This window comes from Lacerta agilis, chromosome 9, assembly GCF_009819535.1.
Source record: "Lacerta agilis isolate rLacAgi1 chromosome 9, rLacAgi1.pri, whole genome shotgun sequence".
Lineage (NCBI taxonomy): Eukaryota > Metazoa > Chordata > Lepidosauria > Squamata > Lacertidae > Lacerta > Lacerta agilis.
This window is the reverse complement of record NC_046320.1, coordinates 46,695,249-46,711,948: the sequence shown is the minus strand read 5'-3', so window position 1 is coordinate 46,711,948 and position 16,700 is coordinate 46,695,249. Positions and strand designations below refer to the sequence as shown.

The window sequence follows — 16,700 nt, the reverse complement described above, 5'->3', positions numbered from 1 at the left end:
CTCCCCCCCCCCTTTTTTTTTACTCTAAGTAGCTGGCATATATTCATCTCTGTTTTCATGAACTCTAATGATAATGAGTTAAGCTTCACAAATGGAAGACGAAACCCTCATAATTAGTTGAGCCGAAGTGTTGAAAGGAATGAAATGGGGTTTGTTGGCTCTAACATTGGATACACAGAGGCCTGTCTGTTTGGTGCATTCACGACAATCCTGAGTCTGGGGTGCTCTTCCCACAAACACTGGTCACCTGCTGAGAGCCTGAATTGAATTAGGTTACATTATAATTGGATTTTCCTAAGGCGCTGCATTAGCATTTTCCATGATCTCACCCTTATTAGCCAAATCACTAATCAGGAATAGCACAGTTACACTGCCTGCTAGTTAAATTATCTGCTGCTATAGTGGCTATTTAAGCCAACTTCCAATCCATGCATTGAGACCAATCTTTCCCATCTTCCTTTAGAGGGAATTCACATTATTCTCTCACAGCTGAAAATGCAATGTGGTTTTGACTTCCACAAATACATTTAAATATATATATATATACTATGGAGAATTTTAAGTTTTAAGGCTTGTTGTACAGGTTCCATTATACGGTGTGATAGGGTCAGGGTGATTTGTCTCCTTAAAAATGAAGCTGTTGAGGGAATCGGTTTAATTGCAAAGAAATCCCTAACCATGAATTGTATTCCATTGTGGCTCAAATACTTAATGCACCTAATCCTTTAAGATTATTCTTTTAATGCTACCATCTCCATCCATTAACTGGAATCCAAATGACTTTTAAAAAAATAATTAAAGTGGCAAATTAAAGTCCAGTACATAACACACAGGGAAAGTAGATGTTTCTTCCACAACTGACTGACAAGTCTACTATAGGGCGGTTGGTGGAGTCTAGAAGGATACTGCTGCATAAAGGTAGACACAGACACACAGAAATTCCTGATTTGGTAAGATGGTCCAATGGCTATCTGGCTGGTATAGTGTCTGAGACCAACTACGCTAGAAGTCTAAGCTCTGATAGAATCCTCCAAGGACTACTCTATTAGGAGAAGGAAAGGTAATTCTGTAAGCAGATTAAAATTTGTAGTATTTTCTCAAACATCTGTCATGCTTATTTCTTTCACATTTTAAAATGCAATTACATTTAGGTGCATTACATTTGTTCTCAAATTGTATGTCAGGGGAAATTATGTTTAATGTTATTAAAGTGGGTAAAGCAAAGCTGAGCCACAATCCCAGCACTCAGTTTTGCGTGCTTAAGTCACATTTAAACCATTGCAGGGGTTAAACATGCCAAACTCTGTTCTGGCCTTAATCTTCAGCTCAAAATATTACAGTAATTCCAGAAATATTTCATTTACACGTATATGCATATACACATATATCACTGATATGGTTTTAATTCTGTATCATACATTCAGATTTCCATCTGCATTCAGTGTAAATGCAAACAAGTTCAGGATGCATGTGTGTTTTTGTTCTTTTTTAAAAAACCATAAATGTTAATTCTGGCAATAGAATACAAGTTATTATTGGGTATTTAGGTTGCAATATTGAACCTTACAAGTGGCTATATGATATGGATGAGACTGTTCTGAATAAGTGGCTTGAGGACACAGCAAGCATTGTCACAATCAATACAGCCCAACACGACTACTGACCATAATAAACGGCTGATGGATTGCTACTGACCCACCAAATCAATTGCTGCCCAATAGCCCTCTAAGGTGGCTCAGCAGGGCTTCTATGAAACACATTTGTTCTTCTGTCTGCAAAAGGTTGCCTAAGTACAGAGACTGTTAATCCTCCAGCAAAGCAACAGTGCATGTCTGGTTGGCTATGTTTGAAGTGGTGGATCACACACTGTGCAAGCCAGTTTAGCAGACTAACGTACTCAAAGAGATGCACTGTAGAATTCAGAATGACAACGAGATGATTCTTAAACTAAAAATGGGGATTGAGACGCAGCCCAGCCAAATAGCAGTAAAACCAAATACAAACATTTGCTGCAGCAGCCAGTGAGGCAGGTTGCTCACAAAATTGCTGGATTGCCATGTGGTGGCCATAGAATCTTACAGTGAGTAGGAAGTTTAAAGGTCATCTGCTCCGACTCCCTAGCTCAGGGCAGGAATCTGACTATTAAAGCAGATCTACAACACAGAGGGTGACAGAGAAAAAAGAACCCCCACTTGCTTTACTTTTAGGCACTGAATGACGGTGAAGTGAGGGGGGGTGCTACAGTCAACCCTGACCAAATGCAGGGTTATAGACCACACAGTGAGCTCCATGTGGATGGGACAAACATCCCATTAGCCACATTTTATATGCACAACTCTGCTTGCAATACCAGCTCCTCTGGTGCCCAAAGATAAGGACAGAATTCCCCTCTCCTTGATCCGCATACAGACGTTTTGCCTTGCAAACCACCATAACACCACTCACTTCCACATTTCCTAAAATCTCTCAGACATTTATTTATAAATTAACAGTTGCAACCAGTTTGGTACAGTCTATTTTAAAAGAAAGGGATGAGAGGAGAAAGTCTTTCCACAACAATAACTATGGCTGGAAGTGAATCTGTCTCTTTGCCACAGTCATAGAAATCTCCCATTGTGTGTATGTTATATAATGGTATATTATATAAAATAGAGTGCAATAGGACAAGAAAATGTAACGGCGGTTACAAGGTGATGTCAGGATGGCTCTTTGTCTTTGCTTTGGTTCTCTCTCTTCGTATGGTACAAGTGGGGACCTTTGTTTTCTGAGGAGGCATCTATAAATAAATGGATATATATGTGAAAGAAAATTAGACATCTTCAGTTCTCCAGCTTCATTGTCTCAGTAAGTATACCCTGAGTTGAATTCATTTCCAGGACTAAAAAATATTAATAAACTAATATTATGCTATAACAACAACAATAGGAATCATTAATATTCTAAAATAAACCAAAAAGAGAAACAAGGACACATTGGCTCGAATCCAGACTAAGTCACACTTATTCCCATTAAAATCTGGAGAGATGCTACCAGCCAGTGTGGGCAATACTAAGCTTGATGGTCTAATGGTGTGACTCAGTATAAGGCAGTTCCCTTAGCTGTACTTACTTCTTATTGATACCAGTGGGACTTAAGTCATGACTAAAATTGTTCCACTGATTTCAGTGGGACCTAAATTCAACTGATGTAACTTGGATCCAACCCACTGATTTTCTGGATTAGGTTAATTTCTGTTTAGAAGAACATGTCGCAAGAACTTGATTCAACCTGATGATATTCTGTCTCCCCACCCCATTATTATAGGAAATTTCCCTGTGATATTGCTAGTATAAAATATACCGGGTAAATCCTTTCCTAAGAATTTGTGTAAGATGCTACTGTAAATATGGCAGTGGTGTGTTTACCTCTCATGGAAGCAAAAGATTAAATGAAAAACATGAAATATTTCAAGGTGTCCTGGTTTTGCCCATGAGAACAGTTTACATCTCCAGAACGTTACATTTATATAAGCTTGCTGTTCAACATGTGGATTTACAGTCACACTGATATATGTTGTATTCCAAGCAGCATAAGCAACCAAGCATTGCAATCTGAAAAAGGTTATACTTTAATCAGCTGAAGAAACATATCCATTTTTCCTTTGAGGTATGTGTGCATCATGTCTTCTTATAAAATGTATAGGAGATATAAAGTATTCCATCCATTTTCAACCCCCAAAATGCTGCATCAACTGAGTTTATATTATTACAAGGAGAAGTAGAATTAATAGATCAATCAATACTCTGCACAATCACTATCTAGGGCTGAGCCAAGAAGGGTGCAATTTCCACTGATGTGAATTCATTCCTTTATTTTTAAAAATTGTAATTTATTCCCCCAATACTTTAATAATTTGCTTTTGTTCATGCAGATTAATAAAGTATAATAAAAAAAATTAACATGGGGATGCTGCAAAAAGGGACAAAAGTGCTCATTCCTTCAGAGTGAAGGTAGGAAACATTCTGTTTCTTCTCATTCTGATTTAGCTTCCCTGTATATATAGCCAAAATTGACTGGTGACATAGTTATAATGGATTCTACATGACTGGCTGGCTTGGGTTCATATTCCCAGGAAAAGAAAAGAGCACATATAACATTGAAGAAGCCGCCCACCAAGAAACAATCCCCAAAGTTTGGGTAGCAAATAGTTAATTGAAAGGGAATTCAGAGACATTTTGCCCCTATCCACAACTGCACACTTCACCCCGAAATATTCCTAAGTGAACACTTGGCACAACCCTGTTGAAACCTACCTAGTCCTGAGACAGGTTCTTTGTCACTAGTGTTGTGCAAGTAAATATGGACTTACAGCACATGAGAATAAAAAAGCAATGTCTCAGAAAAGAGCATAGTGGTTAGTTTAAGGCCCAAAGCATCTTGAGTCAAGTGACCAGTTTCTTCAGAAAAACTCCAACAGTCTTACATGCAAAATAGGCTTCTTGTACTGGTGCCTTCATCCCCTCCTCTTCTCAGTTTGTGATATATTAGACAGTTGGGAGCAGAGTTAATCCTGTGCTAGAAACTCAGAAATCTCTTGCATGATCCTGGTTGGATTGTCCATTTATTTAATATCTTGTGGCTGTTTATATCAGCCAAGTATGAGGAAACACTGCCATAAATGAATAATATCCCACAGCCATGTCACACAAGCAACATGGATGTGTGCAATGCAAGCCATTGGTGGCAGTTTGCCAGGCTTCTATTGACAGAAGCAGAAAAGGAAACACTAAATAACCTATGGCATTTGTTAGGTGAATAACAGTTATAAAAGTATGTGTTACAGGTAGGTAGCCGTGTTGGTCTGCCATAGTCAAAACAAAATAAAAAAAAAAATCCTTCCAGTAGCACCTTAGAGACCAACTAAGTTTGTTCTTGGTACGAGCTTTCGTGTGCATGCACACTGAAGAAGTGTGCATGCACACAGGGGCGTTCTTAGACCCTTGGCTGCCGGGGGCGGGAAGCCAAGAGACACCCCTGGGGGGCGGGGGGCGTGCGTCATGACGTCATGACGCATGCGACGACCCGCCCCCGGGGGTGCTGGCGGCGGATTCAGGAGTTTTTGCGGGCTGCAAAGACTCCTGAAGAAGCCTCCGCCCGGCGGCAGCACCCCTTCTTGCCGCGGCTGCTCGTGCCTGCGGGAGCAGCCGCTGCAAGAAGGGGTGCTGGACGGCGGATTCGGGAGTCTTTGCGGGCTTCAAAGACTCCCAAATCTGCCGCCCGGGCTCCCTTGGCGGAGCGCAAGTCGGGGCAGGGAGAGGGACGGGCCACCTCGCTGGCCCGCCCCTTGCCTCCATGCCGAGCTGCGCCGCTGGAAGGGGGGGCTATTTTCGGCGCTGCTGGGGCAGAGCCACAGGGGCGGCCAGCGAGGGGGGGTGACACAGAGAGAAGCATGGTGCTGCAGGGAGAAGCGAGGGGGGGGTGACACAGAGAGAAGCATGGTGCTGCAGGGGGGTGCAGAGAGAAGCATGGTGCTGCAGGGAGAAGCGAGGGGGGGGGTGACACAGAGAGAAGCATGGTGCTGCAGGGGGGTGCAGAGAGAAGCATGGTGCTGCAGGGAGAAAAGAGAGAAAGTGATTGTGTAGCAGGGAGGGAAGGGGAGCAGATGAGGGGGTGGGGAAACACAAGCACAACACATGGGAGAGATAAATAACACTTCCAGACTGTCACTATTTTGGGATAGGATTCAAAAAACATACCAGCAAATTTAGGTTGCATAATTGATGTTGATTTGGCACTCTTGTGCAAAAAATCTCCCACTTTCCCCCAGAATTGAACTTTTTGCAATGAGGAATGGGGTGGTGGGAGAGCATTGAAAAATGTGGGATAACAATGGCTTGATGCAACAACGCATACACTCCCCACAAACAAATGGTAATAAATGCTCAATAAACATCACATCTGGACGTGACCGAAGACACGGTGAACTCTATGGAGTACAGGGGAAGAAGAAAGATAATGATCACATTTTTTAAGAAAGGGAGAGCACAAAAGAGGAAAGGTTAAAAGAGAAATGGGTACAGAGAATCCACTAGTGACACAGAGACAGAAGGGGAAGCACACTGTGAGTGAGGAAAGAACCAGGAAGATTGAAAAAAATGGTTTTTCATCTAAAGTAGTGATGCAACCTTCCTGAGTTAATAGAAATGTAAAAGTGATTGAGATGTGTGTGCCCCTAGTATAGAGAGAGCCATCAGTTATTTAATGATGAGAGAAATACATTTTGCAAATACTCAAGAGACCCTCTTGCCTTTATTGCTTCAGGCTTAGAACCAAGTCCTGTAAAGCAAAATTGTTCCTAGGGCTGCGTTCAGAGCTTCAACGGCACAGCACTCATTTAGTTAAAAATCCGCTGAAGACTAGAGTAGTGCATATACAGATTCCTTGGCCCTCAGAGTGTCTGGTTTCACTTGAACCCAGTTGGCACTGGCTTATTTTGAAATATCTTTTTAAGAGAGTAGGACTGGGAAGGGAGAATTGGCACAGGACTGCATCTGCAAGTGAAGGTACAGCTCCCATGCTAAACATATCTACCGCAAAGTAGGGCTCATTGAATTCAGTGGGACTTGCTTGAAAAAAATGTTTAAGATACTAGGAACAGGCTTCAACTACGGAGAGGAGAAGAATTTAAATATTCAATTCAATTCACATTTAAACGTGATCCTACCAAAAAACTGAAAAAACAACAACAAAATTGACATTTTTATTTATCCCTAGCTGCAACAAATCTCTGTTGCTGTCCTCAGATCCAGATACTGTACATTTGGAACACTGGCAAAGTGAGAAACAGATGAGAGAATGATGGGGGGGAAGGCTAGTTTTTACTTAAGCAGCAATTGCAACTGTTTCAATTTAAAAGGTTAAGCAAATCAAACACTCACAACTTCAACTCTTTCAAGGTTGTGGCATCTATATTAGTGAACAAATAGCATGGAACTAATTTTGTATCCCCTCTCCAGATAATGGATGAGAAGGCAAAGATTTTCCATATGTTAAATGAATGCCTCATGAAATCAACGGGGGAAAATACAGCCCATTAACATCTGGGAATTTGAAGTATATTACTAGAATACCAGGATTACCAATGCCATATGCAATTTCAATGCAAACCAGAGAAAGACATGTTCGTATAAAGATGCTTTGATATCTTCCCTAGGCATACCGAGTCTCATACCAGATAATCATTATACTTGAAACTTTTTACAATCACCTTGACCATTAACTGTTAAACAGGAAATTAATAAATCTTAGAACATTCAATTCCGAAGGCTGCATTTCTGAAACCATGCTACTGTTTAAACTGGGGGTGCTGTTGTTATTTTTTAATTGTTGAGCTTCCTTTTTGAGGCACTTCCTTCAGCAAAACTATGACTCTTACATCAAGGCTATTTCTGAATGCAAAAAAAGTGTGGTATTCAAGGAAGTACAGTTTTAAACACGTGGGTGGAATAAAAGTAGATTTAGCAGCGGAAAAGATAATGGATTTAAGTATAAAGCAAGCATTTTTGTGTTGTTTATCTCATTCACTAATGGTTGTTTTTAAACTATTTTGATTCAAAGGGTCTGATCATGGGTTTCTTGGCTCTAGAATAGTATCTAGGAGGAGATAAGGTGTGAGATCAGGGCATGTGCAGTTCCTCTCTGGCTCTGGATGGCTACTTCAGGCAGAAATGGATACCTGAGCTGGGAGATAGTTACTGAGTTTATCTGAAAATCTACTTACCTCATTACATTGAACTATCTTTGGTTTTATTTATTTATATTTATATCCCACCTCTTTTTCCATAATGGTATTAAAGGTAATGCACCTAGGATTCCCAGGTGGTCTCTCATCCAGGTATGGACCAGACCAAGACTTGCTTTAGCTTCAAGGAAGCAGACAACGACACATGCCCTCATGCCCTGGGGACTTCGAACGTCAAGGATATCCCACAGACAGCTGTCTTTGCCCCCAACACCATGAGGAGAGTGATGGTCAAGAAAAGCAGTGTGCAAAGCTGAGGCCACGCCTAATCTTCCTTTGGATTAAAACCTGGTGGCTAAGCAAGAAGTGTGTCTACCCTTTGTATGGGGGGTACATACAGCCCAAGTCATTTTGCTGCCGCAGAAGAAGAACAAGGTGGCACCTTCCTTCCATTCCACATGCAGAAAACTGACCACACTGGCAGCTCAGTCTTTCTTTGACAAGTGATGAGACAGCAGTACCTGACAGCAGCAGGCAAGCTGAGGGAGTGCAAGGCAAGACACATAGAGCTGTGTGTCCTATCTTCTAACACCTTCTCATCCTCTAGCATCTGCTGCCTGAGGCAGTGGCCTCTTTCTGCCTAACAATAATGCCATCCCTGGGTGCTACCAAGTAAGAGACTGTTTTCAAACCACAGTGACTTTAAGCATATGCCCCTGAAATTTGGTGTTGGCTCTTCTTTGAGGTACCTTTCACCCACTTCTGGTTCAATGTACAGCAATAAATCAGTATGGAGGACATAGCTCTACTATGGCCACAGCATAATGAAAGCTGCCATCATAACTAATGATGTCAAGGGATAGATCAAGTCTCCCTCCGCTGTCTATTAGGAGCTTGGCATTCATCTTGATTCTTTTTACAGAAGCTGCTGGGAGGCTGTGCCTAATGAGACTAGAAAACTAATTAGTCCCAGCTAAGTTTAATGAAAATCAGGAGGGCAAGATAGCAGTGCATTGCGACTCTATTGTTGTAGGTTAGATAATGTACAAAGAGCCTCAGCAGCTTTCCAGCAACCTAACTTCAATAGCAGATGTGCTGGAAGGCGAAGCTTGTGCTTTATCAGAGGCATCCAATGTGGCCTTTGAAATCTCTTTAATCCCTGACACAAATTTGCACCAACACTATGATGGTCTATGGGCAATCCTCCCAGCCCTTCTTTATGCTTTCACATCCTGAATATCCTTCCTATACTGCATTGTGACTTTTCTCTTGCACCAATACATCAGTGAAAGTATCTGCAGTTGCCCTAGGACACATGTAGACCCTATCTCTGGAACTAGGAAGAGAAGTGTTTTTATTGCTTACAATTCCAGGAATTGTATTTTCCTGCCATGGCTCAACAATAAAATATGTGATCAGATTTGGTGCCCTGTGATCAAACTTTATTGGCTCTTTTTGGATGCGCTATATTTATTTTGAAGGAAGATCCTGTTGGCTTATGTTGATCTTCTATTCATCACCTTAACTTGACAAAAGAAAAATCAAAATTCTTTAACTGAATTTTGAATCAGAATTCACCAGCGGAAATACATATGTGCACATGTATATTATATTATGTAATCCAGCTATGGAACCAAAGTTATCTGGTAAGAGGACAGCTGGAGTGAACTTTAAAGGTCCCACTACACACTTGAAATAATATATTTGCAACGTCAGAACTGCTCCTTAGCTCTTCTGATTTTCCCCATTTGTAATCCCACTCCTAACTCACTAGGCTTGTATAGGCAAAATAAGTCACTAACGCCTTTGAAAATATGTGTTTAGAGGAGAGATTAGTGGTATCCCTTCATCTGCGCACTGTGAGCTATATACTAGCCTTAAATAATAAAAAATGACACATAGTCAAATATTTAGCAATAAGACACCCAGTCATTGAATTAAGGTTTTCATGGAATAACTGTGGTTCCCAAATACAAGTGCTGGGGGAACCAATCTTATTGTATGCCCCCCACTAAATGGACTTTTGGAAGCAAAGCTGACATTGCTTGCCAGAATCACAAGTATGAAAAAAAGCCCTGAGCAATAAAACCTCTTTCCCAGAGAATTTTTTTTATTAAAAGTAGGTTCAAGGAAAAGCTCCAGCCCAATTTTTAAGCTGTCTCGTCAATTTTGCACAGTTGGAAAAGGAAGGAAATCATACTATCCCACCTGCCAAAATAAGCTGATACTCATAACACTAGTTGGAATTCTCTTGTCCTTTGTTCCTGAATGCTTTTCCTCCTCCCCCCCCCCCCCGCAAAGGAAGCCATTGTCAAGGAAGGGTGATCACTAGCTAGACTAAAAGAAAGTCAGTTGACTTTTAGATCTGGTACCCAGCAAAATAATTGTGCAGAAAGGATAATACGGGCCAAGGAAAAAGTGGGTGAGAGGTATAAGTAAGCATGACTCAATACAAACCACACTTATGATACCAGTATCCTCTTGCCCTTTGTTTGAACCCACATCTCTCACCCACAAACAGATCCCATAGATCTTTCTCCACATTTCTCTATTTTTCAGCTGCATAGGCAGCACACATTTAAAGCACAATACTTCCCCCAGAGAATCCTGGGAACCATAGCTTGTCAAGGGTGCTGAGAACTGTAGCTTTGTGGGTAGTACACTACAGGTCCCAGAATTGTTGGGGGGAAGCCATGTACTTCAGGTGTGTAGCATGTATGCAGCCTTTATTTCACACACCGTTGCAGGAAAGGTGGAAGACAACAAGTGGGGAAACCTCTTTCAACATACGGTATCTAGATTTCCTTTTCAAAATCTCTCCTCTAACCCTGCCTGGTCAATAAGAACACCCTGCTATATGCTAACAAAAAAAAATAGTAAAAGAATTGAATAATATACCATGTCCAGACACTCCCACGATTGCTATGGAAGGCAGCCAGTTCCTAGCAGCTGTGTGCAAAAGACTGTCTAGGCTGTAGGGACACAGACACCCTGTCCCCCACATCCTAGCCACCAGGATGTGCCTGGGGTTGTCTCTTTATGACGCAGTAGCCTAAAGTAGGAAGGCAGGAGGAAGATAAAGGGAATGGACCAGGGAGAGCCGTTTTATGGCTTGCATTCATCAGCATGCCTTAAAAGAGCCCCCATAGCATGACACCGTACGCTACCCAAAGCCATGGAAATGCCTTTGAGTTAATATCCTGCATATGTGAAGGGCAGCAAGTGGATAACATGCATCATTAGAGAAGAGGAGGAAATAATGGTGCTTAAAAAAGAACTTTTAAGTGGTTATTAAATTGTCTCCATAGCCTAAAGCTGGAGACAGCTAATGCTCACTCCTACACTTTCTGCTGGGAGGATATGTATTTAATTTCTGGATCTTATTAAAACACTTGTTTCGAGTGGGCCATGAGCTGAGTACACGGATAACTACTGATAATATCTTAAAATGAAACCTTAGCTTGACTGTTCCTGCCTCTCTAGCCACCATCCTGATCTGAGTTGTGCTGCCTCTCCCTGCCCAAATGGGTAGTGCAGACTGAGCCAAAATACCTCTTTAGCCCCAGCAATTGTCACTGTGGAACAGTAATAAACCTTTATACATGCATGGATAACACAGAGACACACACACTTCTTTCAAATCATGTTCCTCATATTCCTAGCAATTTTTTGAAGTCTGCCTCCTTGTGTGCTGCTGATAAAAAAAACAGAATATGCATCAAAACCTGAGTTTAGACACCTCAGTGATATACTGGCCAGGGAGAGCAGTAGAGATGAAGATTAAATTTGATTTAAACTGTTGTGAAGAGGGGAAAGAACTGCTGCATTATTCACTCATGCAGCATTTACTACCAATATGCTGCATATGAACATTCAGATGCTTCTTTCAAAAAGGATTTAAGAACAAACTTTTGAAAATCATGCAAGCCCAAGTAAAATTAATTACTGACAATAGGCAACACATGTTGCCTCTTTTCATACATTGTGATCAGTTGCTGGCTTCATACTGTAGTTTGTAGTCCAATATTAAACAGTTTCCAAGTTCAGTTGCAACAGGAAACTGTGGTTTGCCAAGTGCAAGAAGTTTTCTCTTGTATTGCATAAGAGGAGTGTGTGAGGAGGGGTGCAATGACACGAGACCTTGTAGGGTTAAACCTTTCCTTCCCAACTTATTCCCAGTGAAATTCACCTACCCTAAAGCTGATAATACTGCAAGAATCACCTCATCCTGTATACACTAATCTGGACTCTGCAATCATAATAGAATCATAAAACTGTAGAGCTGGAAGCTACCACAAGGGTCATCTAGTCCACCTCCTGCAATGCAGGAATCTTTGGCACAGTTTAGGACTCGAACCCATAACCCTGAGATTAAGAGTCTCATGCTCTACCAGCTGAGCTATCCCAGGATAATAATAGTCACCTGAGGCCTTTCTTGTGATTCCTCCATGAGAGGTCTGGAGAGTGGTAACAGAAGAACGGGCCTTTTCTGCAGTTGCTCCCCGTTTGTGGAATGCTCTCTCTAGGGAGATTCAGCTGGAACCTTCATTATACATCTTTAGATGCCCAGTGAAAAACTTTCCTCTTCTATGCCCTTTTAAATGTGTTGGGGGGGGGGTTATTGGTTTTGTTTTGTTTGTTCTTGTTCTTGTTTTTATTATGTATTTTCTGGTTTTATTTTGTATTTTATGCTGTGAACTGCCCTGATATCTTCGGATGAAGGATAATAAATAAATAATAGTAATACCTCCAGGAGGAAAATTCAAATGGTACCAGTGAAACCATCATCTAATAGGGGTAGGGAGTGAGACTACAGTAGGGGAGAAAAGGAAAGTTCTGATCCTGTTCATCCTCTGCACCTGCTATTCAATTTCCAATGAACTATTTTAAATACTAAATGAAAAGTTTAGTGTATTGTGGCCCTGAAAGGTTGCTGAATCTAGGTTGTTCCCTTCCAAATCAGAACTCCTTGTTTACTTCTAATAAGCCCTTTTCCTTACCCCTTTGGATTGTTCACAACTTGGTTCATCCCTGTATGCCAGAGATAACAATTCTAAGGGGGCTTTCAAAGGGAGGCTTAATATTGCAAATGGATTGTTCGTGTATTGTGAATGGCTTTTTGGCAACAGAGTGTTGTTGTTTTAAAATACTGGGTTTTTCATGGATAGGGCAAATCTGGATTAAATTGGGGGAGGGAGGATATACAAATTGCCATTTTGCTGCCAATGATGTGAAAAACCTGCATTCATTAGGATCACAGATTCCACAATAACTACCCTTCTATAAGTACACTTATTTACTTGGTCACTTATTCCAAGATTTTCTCCCCTTTCTTCAGGCTCTCATTTGCAGATTGAACATGTAAACAAATCAAAAGGTCGAAGGAAATTTCATGCACTTTCCAAATGCCTTTTCCCAAAGCTGAAGATTGCTTTTCCTTGTCAAAGTCATGTGTTGCCCCAGGGACAGCTGCCCCCCCAAACCACAACAACTTTATAAACTGAAGCTTTTAAGCACTTAAAGGCTTCAATGCATGCAGCCAGCCAACTTGATCTCCTAGGTTAGCTGGCTCAGCAAGGCTAAGCTTTACGCTCTCAAGTTATTAAGTACTTATAAGGGCTGCAGAGTTTTCATATGGAGAGCTTACCAGGCAATCTTATGGCTAACCAATTCATGGCTTGTAAGGAGCTTTAGTTCTAAGAACAACAGGCAGTTTTCTGGATATCTCATGCTTCATTTGTGAAACAATCTGCAAGGGACTGTTGTAAAATTCTGAGCAAGTGCGACTCATCAAAATACATTTGCACAAGGTCACAGAAGGGTTTGGAAGTGCATAAAATTTCACTTTCTAACCATCTACACATTGGGGTATTGCACCGACTTCCTTTCCATGACAGTCTGTGCCTCTATAAGGAATCGCTCCAGTATGTTTTAGCCATGCAGTCTTCACAATTGGATTTCCATTATCAAAGTGATAGATCTGGCAATCCCAAGGCTATCTAATGTCTGCAATACAAAACCATGCATGGCTCTAATCCCATCTTCTCTCTCCATTTGCTGTCCTATAAGCAACTCAAAATAAATGCCTCTTGCGCCTTCTAGTACGGAACCTACTTTTGCAATTCTCAGACTTAAATGACTCTGATAGACCCCACCCCCACCCCACAACTACTCCAGTATGATCCCAACAAGCCTACAAATGTCCCAAACTGCAAATCCATTTGTCCTGCCCATGACAGTTGCTTAGGCTTCCTGTATTTCTTCCTGCTCTGATAAGATGAGGGATAGGAAAATATGCCCTTCACACTTACAGAAGAGGTGGGTTACTATCAGTCTAGCATGTCCTACTTTTAACTGCATGGGCCAACAGATGCCTAATGAAGCTGCCACCCTCCTCCAAATCATAGGGCTTGCTTTGCTGGGACGTAATACCAAGTAAAGAAGGATTGGCATGCAAATGAGCCGTAGTGAGCAGGTGATGGCCTGTTATGGGGAGAGTCCACTGGAATAATCTTGCTCATGTGCCACGCCACACACCCCACTCCATCTGAACCTGGAATCCATGCTGATTAGGATTTTTTATCAGTTACTATGCACCTAGCCCACGTCAACTGTTAATACTCCATGTTGAAAGAGCCTGAATTCTTGTTTAAGAATGTAAGTGATTCCTGTATAAGATCAAACTCCACCTAATTCAGTATTCTTTGCAAGCATCCCAGCAACCACCAAGCATTAGCTGGCCCACCATAAAGTTGCCAAGGGTTTATTGGTGGACCAAATTCTACTTCTGCCCACCCCTACCATACAACCACTGAAACAAAAACATTTTCCTTCTCCAGGGCTGCTTACAACAAACAGGAAAGAACAGGAAAGGAATGTGCAAACAGAGAGGAAAATGTATTAAGATAGTGTGCATATGCTTCAGAACTAATTGTACTTGACAAACAAACAAACAAATTAAGTGTTATGTATTGGAAGTTCTCACCCTAGGCCACTAGGGGTGTTGTGTATATAGTTTCACTGCCCACCATGACTGCAGTTCTCACTCAGCTCCACATGCAAATGAAGGATTGAGAGTGCCGTTCACAGATTGGGTAGCTAGAGAGAGTTGTTACTGTTGCATGTTACTGAGCACTATATAAGCAGGCTGGCTCAGCCCTTCAGTTCAGTTCTGTTCCAGCCTGAGAATAAAGAGAGCTGCTTGGAGAATCACTGTGTCGTCTGCTATGTCCACCCACTACTTAATATTAAGTTGCCCAGCAGCTTCAGTTTAGCCTAAGAGAAGCCAGAGTGATTTGTGTTTCTAAGGAAAACATGTTCCTATTCTACAGGGTTGAGCTGAGGCTGAACCAGCTACGCACTTGAAAATGCGGCAAATAGAATTGGGTAAGATATATTGGAAAGTGTTTTCTCCAGAATTTTGGAGGACCCTCAGATATGACATCATCCGTGAGCCCGTGAAACCAGAAGAGTTGAGGTGTGTGGACTAATAATTATCTTGCATGGCCTTTGAACTTATTTGGTGTGAAGACAGAATGGTGGCAGTGTTAGGGTAGCAAAGTCTTAGCTAGCTTTGACGTCAGCCACTGTCCTCTCTACTGGCTGTAGGAAAGCCCCACAGTGGCTAGACTGAGCTCCTTAGAGACCATATATTAGATGCACCATTTGCTCAACAGTCAACCAAGTTATGAATGGAGCACTGCAATTCCAATATCCTTCATTTTTCTTAGGTGTTCAGTAAGGGATTTACCTGTATATGATTCTTTCAGGCATGTTAGATGTTTTAAAGCAGTTTAGCAATACCAAAAGCTGTACACAAATGCATTATATTTAGAATCTACAGCCTTGGCTGCATACATGTATTGCAGTTGTACAAAATAGAGCTGTATACAAATCACACACTGGGTACTTATGAAAGTTTACTACCGATCACCGAGAGAGAGAGAGAGAGAGAGAGAGAGAGAGAGAGAGAGACCCCATTAAAAAGAAACTCTTAAAAAGTGTGTTCAGTACAGCTGTTGCCTTACCATTTGCCTTGTGCGGCACATCTGGCGGAAACCGGTCGGGAACATACCATTGATAGTCTGGCTGCGCAGAACAATAAAACATTATTACAGCAATATGGACTTCATAGACACTTCAAACAAAAGAATAGCAGCATGGTAAATATAATTATACTGTGAAGCCTTTCATTAGTCATACCAAAGTAATTTACCCCCAAAATCTCCTTCTTATTTTGATCAAATAATTTTTTTCTGATTAAGCTCTTCAGCTGTTTTTTCTTTTTCTTTTTCTTTTTATTGCTGTGTCTTTTGGATGGTGAGCACAATATTAAAGAGTTGTGTGAAACCTCCTAGATCCCACAAATCAAAACAAACTTTATTAACATTAACAAACCAGATTTCCGAGAGCCTCATGAACCTTGAAAAAGAGCAGGAGAAGACAGGGTGAGATGGAATGCACCTGATTCTATCATAAACAGTTAGGTCTCTAACTACAGTCAATGTCAGCTGTTAAGAGGCTAAGAGAAACCTGGTGTGCATCAACATGACAGGTGAACGTGTTCCAAAGGGAACATGTTCGCAGTATGCTAGGATTCTTTTAAAGCCCTGGTGACCTCACAAAACAGAATTCTAATCTCCCACTCTAATGGCAGCAGGTCAGCATTTGAACTTTAAAATGATTTTTTTTTGGGGGGGGATATTATAAGGAAAAAAATTGCTTTTTACAAAAAACATGCAACATTTCAATCAAATTCTTATAGACTTTGACAGTTAGCTCCTAATTACAAAACTGGAATAATTTTCGTAAGGCAGATTTTCAAAATTAAAAATAAGAATAATACAGCATGCTAGTTGAAATGTCATCTTAGTGCTGTGGTAGTTCAAGGGCTCGGGACTTGCAGCCCTCTGGACGCTGCTGAATAAATTACTATCATCCCAATAGCCATGCTGACTAGGGCTGATGGCCTGTGGGTAGA

At 41.3% G+C, this 16,700-nt stretch overlaps 1 protein-coding gene across 4 annotated transcripts in view; it reads right to left on the bottom strand.

Annotated features, from left to right (window-relative positions):
• Window positions 1-1,547: 1,547 nt before the first annotated feature.
• Window positions 1,548-16,700, bottom strand: part of TNIP3 (TNFAIP3 interacting protein 3) — a 68,455-nt gene continuing 53,302 nt past the window's right edge. For all 4 annotated transcript variants that reach the window (XM_033161055.1, XM_033161053.1, XM_033161051.1 and 1 more), the window contains 2 exons: window positions 15,748-15,808; window positions 1,548-2,776 (listed from right to left, as the gene is read on the bottom strand). In XM_033161055.1, coding sequence (XP_033016946.1) covers window positions 2,697-2,776; window positions 15,748-15,808 — 141 coding nt within the window. In that variant the 3' untranslated portion in view covers window positions 1,548-2,696. The remainder of the gene's footprint in view (window positions 2,777-15,747; window positions 15,809-16,700) is intronic.